Source organism: Lycorma delicatula, chromosome 7 (genome assembly GCF_047948215.1).
Source record: "Lycorma delicatula isolate Av1 chromosome 7, ASM4794821v1, whole genome shotgun sequence".
Taxonomy (NCBI): Eukaryota; Metazoa; Arthropoda; class Insecta; order Hemiptera; family Fulgoridae; genus Lycorma; species Lycorma delicatula.
Window position 1 is genome coordinate 121,638,218 of NC_134461.1, and position 17,269 is coordinate 121,655,486.

At 26.1% G+C, this 17,269-nt stretch overlaps 1 protein-coding gene across 3 annotated transcripts in view; it reads left to right on the forward strand.

The window, feature by feature from the left end:
* The window catches only part of Dys (Dystrophin), a 1,915,508-nt gene that overhangs the window by 1,220,462 nt on the left and 677,777 nt on the right, over positions 1-17,269 (forward strand). For all 3 annotated transcript variants that reach the window (XM_075370745.1, XM_075370746.1, XM_075370747.1), the window contains exons 50-51: positions 1,729-1,883; positions 6,075-6,267. In XM_075370745.1, coding sequence (XP_075226860.1) covers positions 1,729-1,883; positions 6,075-6,267 — 348 coding nt within the window. The remainder of the gene's footprint in view (positions 1-1,728; positions 1,884-6,074; positions 6,268-17,269) is intronic.

The following is a 17,269-nucleotide window of genomic DNA, read 5'->3' on the forward strand; positions in this document are numbered from 1 at the left end:
TATATATAGTAGTGGAAATTTTCTGGTTGAAGCACAAACTTTAATGAATTGAATTACTGAACTGTGAAATGTAAGCCTCTATCACTGTGTGAGTTGGGTTTGAACTGAACGATTCGAATCAGTCGAATGAATAATATTTACAAAAATAATAGAATTGAATTTACATTAAGTAAAATAAAATAATATTTAAATAGATTTAAAAACTTCCAGTTTAATAAAGATTTCTCTTTAATAATAATGGGCTACCCTTAGAGGACACATGTAAGGCTAGTGGTGAGGTATGCGAGCACCTCATGTGAAGCTAGACCAATCATCACATAGACTGTTAATAAATGGGGTGCCCCTGGGGCACTAGCGTTGAAGTGCAATGGCGTGCTCTTGTAATATCTCTACAAACAATCATCCTATTTTCAAAATTCAAACAGGGAATTTGAATTTTGTATTTTTTATAATAAAAAATCATGATAGAACTAAACCAGAACAAAAAGAGCAGTGTTTTTCAGCAGTCATATTTTTAATATTTAAGAATGGAAGTATTGTGCTGATGATGAAGACAGTTCTTTTGTCAAGATATATTGGAGGTGAATATTGTTATTTTTTTTTTTTTAATTTATGACTTTTTAATATAGGTCAGTAGTACTTATATATATAAATACATGGATAAGTTAGAAGTTTTAATTTATTACACAGTATATCAGTCTCCATGATTTGTATCTATGGATGATAAACACTGATGTCTTAATTTTTTATCTTGAAAACCCATTGTGATTTTTTTTAAGGAACTACAAAATATATACTGAAGATAGAAACCACCAACATACTGATTGCAGAAGATACTAATTTTTACGTACCAACCGAGACTGATTGTTCATTATTTGATAACTACTTATTTTCTCATTAGTTACTTTAAATTTCAAGACTTAAGTGTTACTTATTTGTTAAATCTTCAAAAATGATTAATAACTAAAAAACATAAATAATCTTCCCTGCTGATCTCATCTGTTTCCTACTAAAATAATCTCTGTATAAAAACTAAACTTAATCATTTAAAGCAAGAATAATTTATGTTATCTGTAGCATTAATTAAAATGTTCTGTGAACTTCTCGAGATCTGTTTTAATTAGATCATTTCACAGTATTTTGTTTATTGTTTTTTCTAGCTGTAAGGGTAACTGATAATCTTTGTAATTTTTATTACAAAATATTAATCTTTATATTTATTTCCTTTATTTGCAAAACTACATGAAATATTTGCTTAGCTGTTTTCTATTAATTTACTCAACACATAAAATAGAACTATTATAGTGTGTTCCTGTTTCCTTTATTTTCACATTTATCATTTTGTTCCTTTGTGTAAACTTGATGTTACTACTAAGTTTCTCATTTCCTGTTCTTAATAAATTGAGTTGCATCCCATTTATTTAATTCAAATTTTGATGATAGTTGAAAAAAAACATCATTTATTTTAAATTAATCTTAACTTTAGAAAAGTAAAATTTGTATTCATTAAAATAGTTGCTTTTCCATTCTTGCATTTATTCATTTTTAATAAATATGATAAACTGTGGTTTTTGGTTGTTTTATATTACTGAACGGAAAAGAAGTGAAACTTATAAATAATGGTTGATGGGTTGATAATTTATACTATTGCACAAAATACTTTGTTCATTGAATTAAATTTTTAAGCCAATGGAATTGTATTAAGAATATACTTTTCTTTTTTTACAGTCATATCATGCGGAATTACATCAGTATAAACATCATATTGAATTATTCAATCAGTTAACACAAAAATTGATTGCTGTTTATCAACAAGATGATACAACTAGAGTTAAGAAAATGACCGAACAAATCAATCAGCGTTACAATAATTTAAATACGAGGTTTGTTATTTTATTTTTTATTTGAGATTTTTATTATATTTTTTTTTATTAAATGTTGATAGCAGCATTAAATTATTGGAATGAACAGTTTACCAATGTTGCATGTCTTAAGAATGTTTAGTTCTTCATTACAGCCTGTTGTTGGAGTGGTTCAATCATTTTAGAGATTGAATTAATGTATCCATTTCTTTAACCCTTTTAGTATCAGTCAGTTTTTATGAATCTCCTTCTAGAATTGCTGGACATTTAAATAACTGAATTTTATTTAATAATTTAGAGATTTGTTAGATATATCAATTTTATCAGAGAAAATTGATTTTTTATTTGGTTAGTGAAAAATATTGAAATTTTAGTGTGACATTACTGAAAGTTTAGACTTTGTAATAAAGCATCATTTTATCATTATTCATGTTAAAACAAAAGTTTTATATATTTTAAAATTTATTCAGGTTCTGGTAGCTATTATTCATACAGGTAATTTATTAAAATAAAATATAATTGGAAAATAAGTAGAATTTCATTTTGCCATTAAAATATAAATCAAATATAAATGGGTTGACTAATCAAAATTAAATTTTATTCTTTCTATGTAAAACTATTAACTAAAAACCTTGGTTTATTTATCAACAGCTCAGATTTTTTTTTGTTAAATAATTTATTTATTTATATTTTTAAGGAATTTTAAATATTTGCTGTTTAGCATTTTTAAATAATTTAAAAATTTTTAGTTAAAGAATTTTTAAATAACTGTTTTTTTATATCTACTTTATTTGGTTTTACGTTATTTTTTATTTTATTAGGTTTTATAATGCTTATTATATCAATTATATCCTTTCAACCATCAAAAATTGATGATCCATAACATCTATTGTATGCAGATAATTTTGAAAGGAATAAAATTTAATAAATTATTACATGAAAGTCAATCCATTGACTGAATTATTTTAATTATTATTATTGTTTACTTTAATAAGAAAATTTTAAGTGACTGATTTGTCCTGTCAATAAAGTGCAGTTATTTTTCAGTGATAATCCAATGAACCCATGTTTTTCTACAGTTTTGCTTCATTGTTATTTTGTAGAAAGAATATTTAAAAAAATAAATAAGGAAATATTAAGTATTGCACTGTATGCTTCAATAACAAAATGTAAACATTAGCTAGATGCCAGTTTAATGAAGAGAAATTGTAAATGATGTAGTGAAGCTCGCTGTTGCTATAGAGCAGGTTTATAGGACTACATAAGAGGGGGATCTATTTATTCTACAGAGGTGGCAGTAAATGTTTCTTATACCTTATCTAGAAATATTTGTAAATTCATACATTTAGTGCTTCCAAACACACTACATACCTTATAGAAAAAGAAAGTCAACTAATCATTAACTTAAAATTAAATATCTGCGTTCTTGAAAGAGATATTTTTAGAAATCCTGTAAGGATGTGATAGCATCTTTCACCCGTAATTTTTTCATCTCATTAAAACGCATAAAAAGTTTGTCTGAAGTCATAAAACTAAAATAAAAAAAAATCAATTATTTATTTTTGTTTATATAAAGCTGAATAACCCAACCTTATAAAGATAGGAAATAAATGATGAAAGAATAAAAACTTAAAGGTGACAAAGTATTGCATGACTTTCCCAGTTATACTGGTCAAGTCGTACAATAATACCTTACATGCCTTTACATTGCAAAACTTTTCCGGCTTCACCAGAAAGTGTGTGCAATTCAATCATTAAAAATTGTATTTTTATTTTCATAACAAATGTTTAAATGTAAGTTTTACTTTTTTTCATAACTGTATATTAAAAAATATTTACTTTTTTTTTTAATGTATAGCTTTCCTCATTAATTACTATTTCTTGCCTGATTCTCCACTTCTTTTCTTATTTTATAATCTCGTGAATAATTTTTTAGTTGTATTTTTGTTAAAGGATAAAATGTATTTAGATAGTGAATAATAACAATTTAAAACAAAAACCTGAATTAAAAAAAAATTAATTTTGTACTCCTGTAAAATTAATTTTCAATTTTATATAAAATTTATTTAATAGTGTATTAATATATCTTTTTAGTTATTAATAATTTAGTATTCTTGTGTGGTGGTCTATTGTTATGAATGATTTTTCTATCAGTATATAAGAGTCTAGTCATAGTATTATGCATACATTATTCCAGACTGTACTGAATATATAAAAAATTCTATATCATAAATTCTAACCCTGTCACAACTCTGGTCTTCAGAATAGAAATAAGTATGAGTATAGTAAGGCGCTTTTAGGATTTACATATTAATAGATATGAGAGTACCAGACATAAGTTTCTAGAATGTTGATGTTCCTTTTTTTCATATTTTCTTTCATTTCTGATTTTTACGGATGCGTGCACAAAATAATTTACAGCCTTTGACATAATATGTTTTTATTCCATCTTATTATAAACGTTATTGCATGTTTATCACTTTTTATAAAATTACTTATTTAACTTTTAAATATTTTTTAAGATTTTAATTTTTAAAAGTATTAATTTTCATTATTCTGTTAATCAAATTAAAATTTAATTTTTTTTCAGTGGTAAAACATTTTGCTTTATTGTTGGCCAAAATATAGTTTCATTTATTCATCATGGATCCAACTGCAGGAAAAAATTTGGATAATTGAAAAATGGTTATTTCATTTTGTAAAATACTGAGATAAGTGCAAGTGAATTTTTAAAAATTGTATAAGACATAATCTGAGAGATAACCGAATGGTTATACTGATTGTGTTTATAGTAATTTAATGTAATTCAGACAGTTTTTATTTTTTATTTTAGTAAACCGTATGTATTTATTGATTTATTGCAATTTGTAATGTTATTTATTGTAAAATAAAACACAAATTATTATTGTGTAAGGACTAACATCAGTAATAGGAAGTGGGAGTGGAAAATGGATCCTCAGAAATCTTTCAGATCTTCAGTTCAAAAAAAATATTTGTGTTAGTATTTATTCTAGTAGTAAAAAGCTTGCACATTTAAAATATTCTCCACCTTTATTATGTTGATAAAAAAAATTTCAAGGATTCATTTTTATTCTGAAAAACTTAAGCCTTCAATTAATTTTCTCATTAAATCATTCAGAAGTATTTTTTTGGTCCGTTAGAGATAAATCTTTACTGAGTATATAATCAGTGCATCTCTGATATGTAAACAGTTTCATAATTATGTTGCTTTATGTGTGTAATACATGTAAAGCATCTACCAGTGATGTGTGTAATACATGTAAAGCATCTACCAGTGATTTTGTACAAAGCATTAGTACAAAATATATTACTATGTACAACATATACCAACCTGAGCTGCAGTTATTCTCTTTTAAGATACCATAACATGTAAACAAAATCCTTCAGGAGAAATATTTTGTGCTATTTACAAAAGTTTATTTCTCAAAAAAATTTAAAATAATTGAATACCCTCATCCAATTTGATAAATGTTGAACACTAATAACCCTGTTAGTGCTTCATTAAGAAAGAAATTGTCAAATTTAGTTTTAAACAATAAAGGTTAGAAAAATTTTTATAGGGTATGTACCCTCCAACCCATTGATTCTCAAACTTTTTCGCTCACCGCCAACATTGAGAAACAAAAATTTTTGAGCGCCCCAAAATTTTTAAACTTACCATCTGTTATAAATAATAATCGCAATTGCTATTTTTAAGATGCGCTCTTAAAAACAGTAATTGCAATTATTGTTTTTAAACATGGAAATATCAGGAAAACATAATTTTTGCCTTTTTTTTTTTAATCAGCCATCACTTTCCAAGACCACCTGAACACCTGCAATTTTCTGTGGGTCTTCTACTGCTCCCCCTGAAGGTCTCCACTGCCCACAAGGGGCATTATTGCCCACTTTGAGAACGAATGCTCTAACCATTCGTATGGTTGAAAATTCTTTCTACTCTAATAATAAGTAGAGGAAAAGAAATACCAATTTTGATATCCATCGGTTAAGAATTTAGAAGGATTTAATAGATAAGTTAAAAGTTACAAAAATTTCCAAAATCATTATTTCTATTGGTAGAAATGATAGAAATGAAAAAATTCAGAGTGGTTTTCTTTTTTTTTTGTACCAAAAATTCATTTTTTAATAAACAATTGTTTAAAAAAATATATATATGTAATATTTTAATGTAAATAATATTTTCTGTTATAGCATCGTTAGCAGAGGTAAATTACTACATTCAGCAATGAATTCACTGCATAATTTTGACCGATCATTGGATAAATTCCTTGCGTGGTTGTCTGAAGCAGAATCTTCAATTGAATGTTTTGAAAATGAAGCTGATCATAGTGGCAGTGGATCTGGTAGTGGTCGCAGGGATCGCCAACCATCTCATCAGTTAAAGGTAAGTACTTTAAATATATATGAATATTATTCTCTCATTTGTAAAACTGAGTTTAAGAGTGCTAATTATTTTTTTTTAAATATTGCTATTAAGGAATTGTTTTGCTCAAAGTAAGTGGTAGGTAATAAATTTTACAGTTTGAATAATTTGTATTTAGTATATTATTAGTTGTATTTTATTGTATTAAAAATGTTATTGAAAAAAAAAACTACTTTCACTAATCTGGTATGTGTGGTATCTGGACCCAATCTGAATTAAAAACTGAGCTTCCTGGGCTATAGTATATCTTAATTTTTCATATGAAAGGTCCCAAGTTTGAATTCTGGTTAGGTTTTGCATGTTTCTTATGCTTCAAAATTTCAATTTTTTTCCCATGCAAAATCATCACATTTGCTTAATGAACTAATCATCTATCTACAACACAAAGGAATATTTTTCAATATTTATTTTAATAAAAAAAAAAAATCATATGTAAAAATTGTTTCATAACATTAAGATCTAAATCATAGATAGACCAAGGTTTAAAAAGTAAAAGTAAAATTCAGATCATGGATTACATATTTTATTAGATTAATAATATTGTTTAGCAGTATTTAAAATAAAAAAAAAATATTTTTACTCATTTGTTTCTTTAAGATGACAGACTGTTAAAAAAAATTTTCATATTTTATATTTGGCCTAAAAAAATAACAAGAAAGAATTTTATGTAATCTGTTTATCATTTGCTATATTTTTTCTCAAAGTTGAATTGCATTTTACTGTAAAGAATTAGTATTTGTATTTCAGAAGTAGGATCTTGATCCAGTTAGATTTTATCTCTGCTATTATTTTTTGTTTTTATATGGTTTTAGATTCTGAATATTATTATTTTATTTAAAACTATATATTTTACAAGTAAGAGAATTGTTGTGAATTCTAAAATAGTAAAAGTCTTTGTTATAACTTTATTGTTTATTTGTTATACACTCACTGTGCATTGTTTGCTTTTGTAAAGCATTTTGTTTTCAATTTTTTTTTCTTTGAAATTTAAAATGTTCTGCTTTATCTTTATCTGATGATATTTTTTATTTCACACTGAGAAATGTTTTAACTTAAGTTGTTTTCAAATAACTTCAGAGATAACTTTCTTTCTTTAAAGCATACTGTGATAATATGAAATGTTTAAATTTGAGATGAGATCATATACTCATTATACAAACATAGTTAATATTCTACATTTCTTGTTCTAGGAAATGAATTAACATTTTGCTTGCATTGATGCACTAACTTCTAGGTTAACATATATTTAAAATAATACAATATAAATAATGACATAAATGATAACAGAATAAAAAGATATATGACATTCTTTTCATGATTTCTGAACTACTACTACTAAATAGAAGTATCATTTAAGTTTTGTCCATCTAAATCAAAAGGTTGTAGGCTTAAATTCCATCTGGCTTGGCTACTCTTTCATCTGCTACAAAAATCCATTTGATATTTTCACACAAAAGCTTTGAGCTTGTATAATGAATCCATCATGAAAAAAATATGAAATAAGATCATGTAAAACATATACAGTTTAGCCCCATTTAGCCTAAATTTTGCTCTTCCAAATAATCTGAATAGGTATGATGTTAGGATACTTAAATAATATATATTTTATGAAATTTCACAAACTGATTTATTTTGTTCAAATTTTTCATATCAAGTTGGTATAGAATGAATTTTATGCATTTAAAAAAAAGAAAATAAAAAATTAAGTTTGCCTGTATATACATATATACAAGCATATATATCAGTAAATTAAAAACTACAATTAAAACTACAATTAAAAACTACAATTACATTTATGAATTTCTATAAAAATATAAGCTATTGCAACCAAATCAAGTTAACTTATCCATCCTTTAAATTTATTTTAATATGTAAATTAAAAATTATTTCAAATAAGTTTCTGACTTTAAACTTTACATTTACTTTGATAATTCAGTTATTTGTCATTTCTACATTATTCAAACTTTCATCATCAGTTCCATAATTGATATAAACTTGTCTGGATGATTGAACTTATATATAACGTGATGTACATGTATATTATATTTTAAATATGCCACAAATTAATATTTTTATTTAGTACTGTTTTAATGTATGTTGAATCAATATTTATTATTAATTAAATATCAGTATAATTTAAAATTTACATTTACAGAAATATATACAATTTTAAACATATATTTTGAATTTGAGTTTTATTTTGTTGTTTTAATACACAGACATTAACAGAGCAAAAATGGAAAATTAGTAATTTTACATTTCGCAGACTTTCATGGTGAATGGCAGTGTTTATTCCTTTCATACAGAATTTATGTTCAAATCCTAGCCATATTGGAATTTTTCCATCTGTTAAAAAAATTTGTATATATAGCATATAATTCATCAGATTATACTACTATATTGCAGTAAAAAAAAAATGATCTTAATTTTTAAATATTTAGATCATTGTAATTCTTTATGGTAGTAAAAAGTTTTGTGTATTTAGTATGTTATATTTTTAATAAGGACTGTAGTTTCGGATCCTATTTATACATTTATATTCAAATGGTCTGCCCTTCTGGATTTCAAACTCATGGTTAATCAACATAATCTGTACTCTGTCTAAAGGCAACCAATTATGGTAAATTGTGTTAATTAATTCCTCTATTCAGTTTGAGCAAAACCTTGGCAGTTAGTTGAGTCTAGAGGGAATCAGATACAGTCAAAATAGTTTAAATGTGTTCGAAATATGTTATGGGTATTAATTATTTCTTATTATTGATTAATAATAATATTAATTATTTCTATTATTGGGTTTAATTATTTCTTATTATAAATTTTAAATATATATTCATTAACATAGCATTTTGTATGAAATAAGACTGATTTGTTCTGTCACACTTTCCCTGTCACATTTTAGATCATTAACTTTTCATGATAGGCTTTGTTAAATGACATTCACTCACATTAATTTTATTTATAATAGTATTGTGTTCTCTGTTATTACTTATTTTAGTCATGTTACCTACTGTTTTCTTATTTAAAATATTGCTTTGTCATACCTATTTTCTTAAGTATTCTTATTAAAATAAATGAAAGGTTTGGCTTGTTTTATACAACTTTACAGTTCACTGATCTGAATATTAGAAATTCTCTTACCAGAGTAGATTTTGCTAGAAGATTTTAGCTTTTTCTGAGGTTAACTTTGTTTATTTAATTTGATATTTCTTTTAGTTGTTTTTTTTTCTTTTATCTTAAGTATTATTCTGCCTTCAAGGTAAGAAAGCTTTGTTCTTTAATATCATGATTTTTTTATTTGTGTTATTCTAGAATAACTTATTCTACTTTTAACAATATACTATAATAAAAACTAAAAATAGTTAGAGCTGAAAAGTTTTTAAGGAATAACATTTTTTTTTATAAAGTGAATTAATAACATAACCCATAAGAACAAAAAAAATCTATTGAAATGAGGCCCTATATTATAAGTATTGTACTGATACAGAAATTTTCCATAAGGTTATAATATAGACTAAACCACAGTCAGGATGTTTGAGTCAACATTTCCAGCTTTATTCTTTTCTACTATTTCTTTCTATTCTGGGGATCTGCACTTCTCTCGCTCCTTTTTTCTAAGGTTTTCTGTTACCTTATCTTTCCACCTTAATTTGATTCTTCCTCCTTCTTTTCTCCATTGCTTCTTACTTACAAATGTTGTTTCTAAAATACTCTTTACTCCTTAGTTTCATGTGTCTGAACTATCATTATTTGCTTTATTAAAACCATGAATCCTGAAAATTGACCTTTAAAGTCTAACATTTTGAGTCTGTAAACAAAAGCTACTTTTTCCAAACGAGCTTGATTACTTAGATGCCCTATAAATATTATTTTTTTTTAAAACAAGTTTCTTTAGCATTTACTGTATTCATAAATAATAAAGTAAATTAAATTAATTCTAAATAAAGTGGGTGTGGGTAATTTCAAAATACAAATTTAAAAGTTACACTTTTAAGGAATATGTGGTAATAGGTAAAAGATCTCCATTGGATTATTTCACAGTCTAAATCTCGGTCAGCATGGAAAATTAGTATATTACAGTAAACAAAAAAAGTTACGGTCTTTTATTTGAAATAAAGATAGAGCTGTCTGCGCTATATGGTTACTGAAAAATTCTAGAAAAAATAAAATTGCTCATAAGTCATTTTATATATATAACTGTTATCATTTTATTGCACACTATGTACATTACTTGAACAGTTTACAAGAAAAGGTTGTGTAAATAATCATGGCAGAAGGAATATCATATGGGAGTGCCCAAAAGGCCAAAATTAGGACTACATGCTTACCAAATATATTGCATACAGGAAATTAAATCCCCAGACACTGTTAAAAGAATAAGTTACTACCAGTGGTTTATCAACCAGGTTGAATTTATAGGATGGGCGGTATTAGATAATTTGTTTTTTAGTGATGAAGCATATTTTCATCTTCGTGGTTACACCAATAGTCAGAACAACAGATATTGGTCAACACAAAATTCACACATCTACATGAATCACTGCTACACTCATAAAAGGTAGAGTTGGTGTGCGATTTCTTGATGGTGAATAGTGGGCCTGATTTTTTTTTATGAAACCCTTCACAGTCCAGTATACTAGGATATAATTATGCAATCTGTGATTCTTCTCCAGCTTGATGAATGCTATTGTTACTTGCAACAAGATGGGACAATATTTTATATATCCAAAAAAAAACCATGTTATTTTTGGAAGACATGTTTGATGATTGTATGATCTCCAAAAGATCTATGGCCTCCTTGTTCCCCTAACTTAGCATCACCAGATTTCTTTCTCTGGGGTTTTTGAAAGGATGTGTATATCGAGCAAACCCATGTACTCTAGAAGATCTGGAGCAAGCTATTAATGTGGGAATGAATTACATTAGCCTTGATATCTTAAGAAGCGTTAAAAAAATATGGTGCAAAGGATTCAAAAGGCTTTCCTTCAGAAAAATGGTGGACATTTCCAACACTTGCTGGACATTACAAGTTATGCATAACTACATTCCATGAATCAAATCTAATGTGAATATTTATCCATAGTGGAATTATAGTGTATAGTACCATGATGTGCACAATAAAATGATGGCACTATATATATATATATATATATATACATACACATAATAATAATAAAAAATACTATTAAGCAAGTATATCTAACAATATTTATATAATAGCTATAAAAAATCTCTGTTGTCAAAAATGAAAGAAGTATTGTTGTTGGATAAACCAAACCATTGTCATTGTCACTGGGATTAGGTAAAATGAATAATTCTTAGATATGCAATTATCATGAACCCACATTTTTGTATGGAATGATTTTTTATATCTTTTTCCCCATTCTTTTTTTTTCAGTTTTCTAACAGCATTTTACGTATGAAAGGGAATTTATTTTTTATGTAATATTTACTGAATTTTTTCCTCTTTATTTTAAAATTTATGTTTATTTTTAATAGTATAAATGTTTTTTTTTTTTTATGTTGAAAAGTTTCAATTTAAATTTTATATATATATATATATACAGCTTATTTTTATTTCTACAAAAAAATTTTTCATCAGAAGGTTAAATTATATACAGATTATTCAGTAATTTAATTCTAAATTAAGGTTGTATTCATTACAAAAGAGACTTAAGGATTTACATGAGTATATTATTCTCGTTGAAGCTTTCACTACGAATATTTTATTTCCATTATGAAAACTGGCAAACAGGGAAAAGAGGTAAAAGGGGAAGTAGAAGAAGAGTTGGAAAGAAGAAGAAGAAGAAGATGATGAGAGCTTTTCTGTAATCCCTGTGAGAGTATGGAGCATGAGTAGGAGCTGTGCTAGAAGATTTTTCATGGAAAAGAAAGGAGGGGAAACATACACTCCTTTAAACTTCTCATATTGTCCATGTATACAGAGACACACTATTGTTATACTTATCTGTAATACTATAGTATTCTTACTTATTTTGTCTATATTCTTATCGTGTATTTACTTCAGCCATTGTTGTATTTTATTTTATCTTTATTTCTTAAAAAAATGATTCTCCTTAATGAGATTATGATTACAACTGCTATCACCATTTCATAGTATACTAAATTCAGTTTATTTACTAAACAGAACTGGTTTTAGGTATTGCAGTTGTTTTATTATTACTTTATTTTACTGTTATTTTTTTAAAATAAAAACGTTTGAAATTAAATTTCATTTCATTTATTATATAAAATGATACATAATATTTTTTCAGTAATGTACCAAAATTTATCATTTTTTTCTCATTTATTTTTATCTTTGTAATTTTTCACACAGCGGTGAAAAATATACTTTTTGGGATGCTTTATCTGATCCCAAAATATTTTTGGGATCAGATGGTTTTGACTGAAATTAACACTACAAATTTTTTTTTATCATTATTAATATTTTTAACAGTAAATATCACACTGTATATACTTCAATGAATGAACAATTAAATTTTAAAAAAATGAAGGGTATAAGTTCTAATATTAGCAATCAGAAAATATAATAATGTACACTTACTAGAAAATTGGAATTACAGCATTATTTAAGTTGGTGATATACAAGATCCAGTTTGTTATACAATTCTAATTGTATGAATTTAGTATTTGTATGTTACATAATTTTATTTTAAAGTTACTACTTTTTGAGATATTCCAGTTATTATATATTGTAAGAATTGCATTGTTATCCAGGACTAAAAAAGAGATCCACACACAACACTTGAAACTTCTCGAAATCAGGAAATGTCTAGATTTTGGAAAAATATATATTTAAAAAAAAAATTAACCCATGTATTAATTAATGCAATTTAAATTGCATTTTAATATATAGTATTTAATTTGTTCTTTGATTCTGATATGAAGATAAAATTAAACATTTAAACATTTTTTCTAAAATATTTGTTTAATGCAACTGATTCAGTGTAGCTTGCAACAATGTGCAATGTATCATCATTTCAACTTTCATGTTAGCTTTCAACTTGTTTTCTTTATGTAATTATGACATTACTAATAATTTTTTTGACATTAGATTTTAACCACCATGGTGGAATGATAGTGTATTTGCTTTTCATATTGAAGGTTCTGAGTTCGAATCCTTAGTGAGGCTTGTTATTTTCACATTCTATTAAATTCATCTACCATCAATGGCTATAATTGGGTATTAGCATGTACATAGTAATAAAAGTAATAAATAAATCGCAGTTACTCCAGCATATAAACACAGTATCAGACACTGAAAATAGTGAAAGTAATAAAATCAAAAAATTCAATCTATCTATGGTAATTGTTACATATTAAAATTTTGGAACAAAACTTCACTATTTAATATACCTTACAATTTATGAGAGTAGAGAAAATCAATAATGCAGGTGCATTATTTCAGTTATGCAGGTTTCCATTATTTTACAGGTAATTTTTTTACTATTATGCAGGTTATTTTTTTACTATTCACTATTCACTATTTTACTATTTTTTTTTTATTAATTTTTAAAAAAACAGAATTATAAAAGAACCATACTAACCAGAAAAATGAGATATAATTGAATTAAGACAATAATACTAATAGAGATTTATGGAAAATTGTTTTATTGAAAAACAAATTTTACATTTTTAATGAGCTAACAACAATGAACTTACAAACTTAAACTAGTATCTACTATTTTCAGAGATAATTTAAATATACTTTTAAAACAATAAACAAAACTAGTACAATAATAATGTTATTGCACTAATAAAAATAGTAAATTATATTATTTTCTAGATTCAAGTAGTTGAAATATATTTTTGTGGATTGTAATTTTTTTGTGCTCTAGTTTAGGTGGTTTTGTCACCATAGGCAGTTACCTAACTGTCGAAGGCCGGCCCTGTCAGATTGGTCAATAGCTTATTATAAATTGCTCGTCACTAAATCATATGTGTAATACATTTTCATCATTAAGAAGAGATCTGCGTTTAAATAATTTAGTATATTTTAATGTACGTAATAATTATCTGGATTTTCCTAGAAATAAAAATTACACAAAAATAAAGCCCCCATGACTCCCCACAAACCGGTTGTATTATTCTTTTGCTTATACAACAAAGATAAATAAATCAATGTGTTATACAAATCTTCCTTCTTACTAGACCATAAAATGAAGTAAAGCTATAAAAATTGGAATCTATTACTTTTCCCAATTCTTGGTATTTCTGGTTATGAGGGAATTTGGAAATAAATAAATAACAGTTTAGGTGGAAATCCAGTGCGAGTAACCCATGGGTTTCCACCTAAACTAATATCCACTGTATTCAAAATTGAAGAGTCCGTCATTTTCCTTGTTAAGGATAGAAAAAAAGTGCTACATGATTAGAAAGTACTGTCTACCCATTAAGGGACTACAACTGAGAAGTCCCCAACCCAAAGGATAAATTCAAGATATTTTTCAGAGTTGGGTGCTTGTAATGCCCACATATTTCTGGAGATCTTGATATTTTTATCCATAATGGAAATAGCATACCACCTATCAACCATTTTCCCAAAAATTAAAGAGAAACCTGGATCTATCCCACATGTGGAAATTTGTGGCATATTTGATTGAAGATTTCTTTTGCTTTATCAGTAATACATTAAAAATTGCAAAAACTTATTAGGCAAATGAAATCAAAAGAGACAACCATGATATATTATCATGAAATGAGCAAAAATGCTCATAACATGAAGAACATTTGTCAGCCTGTGCTGATGGGTTAAACATTTTAACTTCAAAATAATTTTGATATTGCTCCACTAAGTTTGCCTGATGATGGTACAACAGCAGGTTCATCTTAATAATCAACTTGAAATACAGTATAATATTGATAATATAGAATTGTATATTTTTTAATTATCAAATAGCAAAACTTTCACAGAAATTTCTATTATTTGATAAACATTCTTTTTTGTACTGCCTTGCTTCTCTTACAGTGATTGTACAGTATACCCAACATACAGATATGAAAATAAGCTATATTAATATTTTTTAGATATTATATCTTCTTTTTTTAAATCTATTATCTTCTTTTTCTTATGCTACTGTTTTTAATGAAATTGTTTAGTATGTTTTGTTTGTTATTCTTTTGTAAAATACTTACATAATATAGTTACCACTATTAAACATTTATCAGAATAAGCACGTACATCATTGTTATTAGACGCAGCATCCACTATCTAGTATTTGCCAGTGGCATCTATCCAATGTTGAACTAATTGTGTTGAACGAAGCACTTCATTCTTGTATTGTTTCTTTGCCAGAATCTTTTACTTTATTTCTTTTCATCTTACCTCATATTAGATTTCTATCTTATTTTGTTTCATTCCTTTTTTTTTAATTATTATTTATGTTTGCTGATGTTTGTGTATGGAGTACTTATAGTGTAATTAATATATGGTAGTGTATTTGTATTATAATTTTGGATGAGTTCTTGGTTATTTTTGTTTTAACGTTTAACTGATGTAATTCTCAGCTCTTCCGAGTACAAAAACATTACTAATGACATTGCCATTTCCTTTAATTTTTCATCAGATTAAGCTGGAGAGAGAATAAGGAGTGTGTTGTACTTTATGTTCTGAATTAAGTGATTATCTTTCGTTTAATATAAAAGTAGATAATATCATTTATAAATTTTAAAGTGGAATAAACTCTTATATGACCTCAAGATTACTTGGGCCTTCTGGGTAAAACTGATATTCATATGTGTTGTGTGTAACACATACATTCCATAAATTAATTAAGGATAATTAAAGTAAATTAAATTTTTAAAGATATATTTCTCTGTTACTCTGTGATTATGAATAGAAGTAATTGTATTAAATATTTGTTGAGATTCTATACAAATCTATAAAATTAAAATTGTAACATCCTATTAAATGGCTGGCCCTAATTAATGAAAAATGAGGAGATTTACCCCAATACAGAATAGTACATACTAATTATTAAACAAGATTTAATGTCCTTTTTTTTCAGAATACAGTAATTTACTTTCTAATACTATAAGTTACTTAATACTTTTCAATTAAAAAAATGATTTGACTGTTTTTGTAGTCTTACATCATTAATAAAAAACAAAGCTTGATAAAACAAAATAGAGGTCATGTCAAAATAATGACTGCATTTTACTTTAATGTCTGTTACTTGGTTACTTCCTGAAAAAAATCCTATATTTTTCTCTGTTGAATTCCTTTCATTACTTATTCTATAAATTTGGCACAGACTCACAGTTCTGCCGGTGGATTTTCTTCACTACCTTAACTTGTTCAACTTCGTGCTGTTTTTAATAATCTTTTTGATTATTTCATCATTACTCTCGCACAGCTCGAAAAAATTATGTACTGCACAGATCAGTATGTACAAAATTTTTCTCCTAGTTGCTAAGGAGAAGTTACGCCCTCCATGTAGCATTTGAACAACAGTTAAATGACTTACATCACTAATAAAATTGTGCTATTTTATGAGTAAAACGAAGAAACATGAACTGGTGAACTTTTTAATTGGAATTTTGGGTCATTAAAGCAGTGCAATTTTATATAAATGATACCAATATGTTTCTGTTTTTATATCACTGTCCCAGTTATAAGGCTGTCCCAAATAACCAGTGGTCCTATTAACCAGAATTCAGTGTATCTATCTTAGATCAATAAAAGTTCTTTTATAGTTATAACTGTGCCACTCGTACATCCTAAATTTATGTCAAAAGCGCCCCCACACTCTTTTGAAGAAAAACAACAGTTTTCAAAGATTTTCTAAAAAGAAGATAGCTTGTGAGGAAATAATTAAACCTAAAGGAATACATAGTTTGTCATTAGTGTCTTTAATTATTTTTTTTAAAGTTAAAATTGTTTGTATGGAAGTGTATTCTTTCCTGTGGTTGTCTTTGTCTTTGTGATTTTGCAGATCAGTCAACT